The sequence below is a fragment of the Salvelinus sp. IW2-2015 genome, unplaced genomic scaffold (assembly GCF_002910315.2).
Source record: "Salvelinus sp. IW2-2015 unplaced genomic scaffold, ASM291031v2 Un_scaffold3901, whole genome shotgun sequence".
Taxonomy (NCBI): domain Eukaryota; kingdom Metazoa; phylum Chordata; class Actinopteri; order Salmoniformes; family Salmonidae; genus Salvelinus; species Salvelinus sp. IW2-2015.
In genome coordinates this window covers 10,262-14,023 of record NW_019945175.1, presented here as the reverse complement: position 1 = coordinate 14,023, position 3,762 = coordinate 10,262, and the positions used below count along the sequence as shown (strand labels likewise).

Sequence of the window (3,762 nt, the reverse complement as noted above, 5' to 3'; positions counted from 1 at the left end):
AGGTGGTACGTTGTTGTGAGGTAGCGGAACTGAGTGAATGTATTCTCTCGCAGGAGGGATAGCGAGCGAAGGCGGAGGAGTAGTAACCAGCTTTTTGGCAGTTGGCCGTGATGGGGTGAAAGTATTTGAGACAATCTATTCCTAGAAGTAGAACTATTCCTGCTAGTTGGTTGTTGATATTCAGCATCAGCAAGAACGGAAGGAGCGGAGGTGGAAGGACAGAAACCAGTTTTTATCTAGTTAGTTAAATACTAAACCGAGTTGGAGGATGTGTTAGATGTGAGAGGATTCGCGTGGGGGATGAGTTTGGCTGAAAGATTCCACGCTCCCCGCGGACTAGTAAGCGCTGGCCCCCATGGAGAGAGAGAATAAATAGTCTCCGGGGGAGGGGGGTGTCGAAAGGAGGGCACGGGGACAATAGGGCGAGGGTGAGCATTGGACCCGCTGAAGGAGCCTCGTATGGGATACGGGTTGTACGCACTTTCGGAGACAGAGTGTGTGACAGGAACGGAGGCTGTGGACGGCGCAGTTCCCGCGCAGTCGGGGAGAGGGTTTGTGGGAGAGGAAGGCGAGGAGGGAGGTGCGATCGCAGCGTACAGGACAGGACGGGCGGGAGTGTAGAAATTGTCTTCGTCAGAGTCGATGGATGGAGCGATAGAGGCCGGGGACTGACCAGCGCCTCGCCTCAGGTAGTTTACAGCGGGAGCGAGGAGCGTCAGGGAAGTCGGAAGCGGGTCCCGGAGACATACGGCTTTTCTTTTTGGGGGTCGGGCCGGGCAGTCACACCTGCACAACCACACACAACAGACTCACCAAACAAGCGGATGGCAGGGGTACTGTGACTAGCGATGGAAGCGAGGTGGAGCGAGGAGCGGAGGTGGACGAGAGCGGAGGTGGAGCGATGAGAGGAGCTTGTTGGAGATAGGAATCGGTGGTGTGTTTAGTGGAGCGGTAGGGTATGTCTGTGTAGGTGAGTTGCTGGAGGAGTGCGGAGAATGGAATGTGCATGTGGTGAACTGGGACATGTGGGTGCTGTGTGTAGCGTGAATGCAGCTCGTGACAGGTGGACTAAAAGAGTGAGAGCGGAGCTATGACCGGAGCTGGAGCGGAGGTGTGGAGTTGAGGAAGGGCCGAGCTGAGCGGAGGTGGACGAGGAGGGAGCAAGGAGCGAGGCTGGAGCGAGGAGGGGAAGCAAGGAGCGGAGGTGGAAGCGAGGATGGGGAGCAAGGAGCGGGGTGGAGCGAGGAGGGAGCAAGGACGGGGAGGTGGAGGGAGGAGGGAGCAAGGACGGAGGTGGAGCGAAGGAGCGGAGGCAGGAGCGAGGAGCGGAGTGGAAGCGGATGAGACCGCGGAGGTGAGAGTGAGGAGCGAGCGGGCGAGTTAGGTGGGTGGAGGGAGAGGGAGCGGCAGGAGCGGAGTGTGGAGCGAGGAGTGGAGTCAGGAGCGGAGGTGGAGCGAGGAGCGGGCGCAAGGTGAGCGGAGGGAGTAGGCAGGGGAGGGCAAGAGCGGAGGTGGAGTGAGGAGGAGCAAGGAGCGAGGTGGAGCGCGAGGGAGCGAGGTGGAGCGAGGAGCGAGGAGCGGAGCGGACGGAGCGGAGCAAGGCGGAGTGGAGCGAGGAGCGGAGGCGAGGGAGGAGCGGAGGTGGAAGCGGGGTGGAGTGAGCGGAGCGGAGCGGGAGCGGAGTTGGGCGAGAGAGGTGGAGCAGAGGAGGGGGAGCAAGGAGCGGAGGGAGGAGCGAGAGGGGAGCAAGAGCGGAGGTGGAGCGAGGAGGGGAGCGAGGAGCGAGGTACGAGGAGGAGCGGGAGAAGGAGCGGCGGTGGAGAGTGAGGAGGGGAGCAAGGAGCGGAGGTGAGAGTGAGTGAGGGGAGCAAGCAGCGGAGGTGGAGCGAGGAGGGAGGTGGCATGAGGAGCGGAGGTGGACCGCGAGCGGGGAGTGAGGAGGGCAAGCCAAGGAGCGGAGGTGGAAAGCGACAGGAGGGACAAGGAAGCGGAGGGCGAGCGAGGAGGGTGCAAGCAGCGGAGGTGGGAGTGAGGAGGGAGCCAAGAGCGGAGGTGGCGAGCGAGGAGGGGAGCAGAGGGACAAGCGGGAAGGTGGAGCGAAGGGCGGGAGGTGGAGCGAGAGGACTGGAGCGGAGGAGCAAGGAACGGAGCGGAGGTGCGGACGACGGAGCGGAGGGGGAGTGAGGAAGCGGAGCTGGAGCGGAGGTGGAGTGAGGAGCGGAGTGGAGCGGAGGTGCAGGAGCGGGAGGGGAGCAAGGAGCGGAGGGAGGCGTGAGGATGGGAGCAAGGAGCGGAGGTGGAAGAGGAGGGAGCAGGAGGGAGGAGCGGAGGAGCGGACGTGAGTGAGGAGCGGAGTGGAGCGGAGGTGGAGCGAGGAGGGGGAGCAGAGGAGCGGGGTGGAGCGAGGAGGAAGCAGGGCGGAGGTGGAGCGAGGAGCGGTGTGAGCAAGCAGCGGAGGTGGAGTGAGGAAGGGAGCAAGGAGCGGAGGTGGAGTGAGGAGGGGAGCAAGGAGCGGAGGTGGAGCGAGGAGCGGAGGTGGAGCGAGGAGCGGAGCTGGAGCGGAGGGGGAGCAAGGAGCGGAGGTGGAGCGAGGAGCGGAGGTGGAGTGAGGAGCGGAGGTGGAGCGGAGGTGGAGCGAGGAGCGTTCATAAATCCGTCGGGTCCAGGGGATTTACCACACTGCATAGATTGAATTGCCAACACAATCTCTTCTACAGAGAACTGTTCTTCTAATTCAGCAACTATCTCAGGTTCAACTGTAGGAATATAAGTTCTCAAAGGTGTCGAGTAAGGTAGCATTACCAGCTGATTCCAAAGTGTATAAGTGTGAGTAAAAGTTATGAAAGTATGAATTGACCTCTAAATCATCAATACATTGGTTACCCAGCTCGTCAGATATCTCAGGTATGGTTTGATTCTTATAACACAGCTGGTGTGCTAGCATTTCCCCTGATTTCTCTCCATGTTCATCATTATCGTATATGGAGATTTACTCGTTCCATGTTCAGCTCGTTGAGTTGAAAGAAGATCAAACTCTGTCTGATGTGTCAAACGTTGTTTTAGTAAATATGCGGATGAAGAGTCTAAATATGCCATAACCAAATCCAAGATTTTATTTGTATGCTCCCCTCGGCGTTGAATAGTACACTTTCTTAATCTTGTTCTGTACAAAATCATTTGTCCCCTTATATAAGCTTTCATAGATTCCCCATACTGTTGGAGGTGTTTAAATTAAGAGAAATAGATCAATTTGAAATGATATAAAAGCAACAAAGGTTTCTCCTGATAGCAGTAGTGAGTTCAGCCACCCAGGGCGATAATTAGGCTGTGTATTTGCTATAAGTAGTTTCATAGAAGAAAATGATCCAAAATAACTATCGCTTGGTAATCACACTCCGTGATAAGTGGCAGAAATCTACTGTCTTATAAAAAGTAGTCTATAGGTGAGAAGGGTCTTATGAACTGACGAGAGAAAAATACTACTACATAGCTGTGGGATTGTGGAAACGCCACGCATCAGATATGCCATATGTCTTAAAGAAAAAGCTGAATTGTGGATCCTGTCTTTGATGAAGATGATACCATTAGCAGAGCTACGATCCAGATTGGGAAACAGTACACAATACATATCACCAACTAGAATTAGGCGGTGTGTGTGTCCAAATTTGTTAATCGAGAAAATACATTTGTGAAGAATGAACTGTTATACCAATTTGTTGCATAAGATAACAGGGTGTATTATACAGTCATTCTACTACAATA

General features: G+C 55.7%; 1 protein-coding gene across 1 annotated transcript; it reads right to left on the bottom strand.

The window, feature by feature from the left end:
• Positions 1-251: 251 nt before the first annotated feature.
• Positions 252-2,944, bottom strand: LOC139026110 (proline-rich protein 36-like). The gene is made up of 3 exons (XM_070441407.1): positions 2,884-2,944; positions 1,062-2,553; positions 252-786 (listed from the first exon to the last, which is right to left on the bottom strand). Exons 1-3 carry the CDS (start codon positions 2,942-2,944, stop codon positions 252-254), a joined length of 2,088 nt encoding a protein of 695 aa, XP_070297508.1.
• Positions 2,945-3,762: the final 818 nt, after the last annotated feature.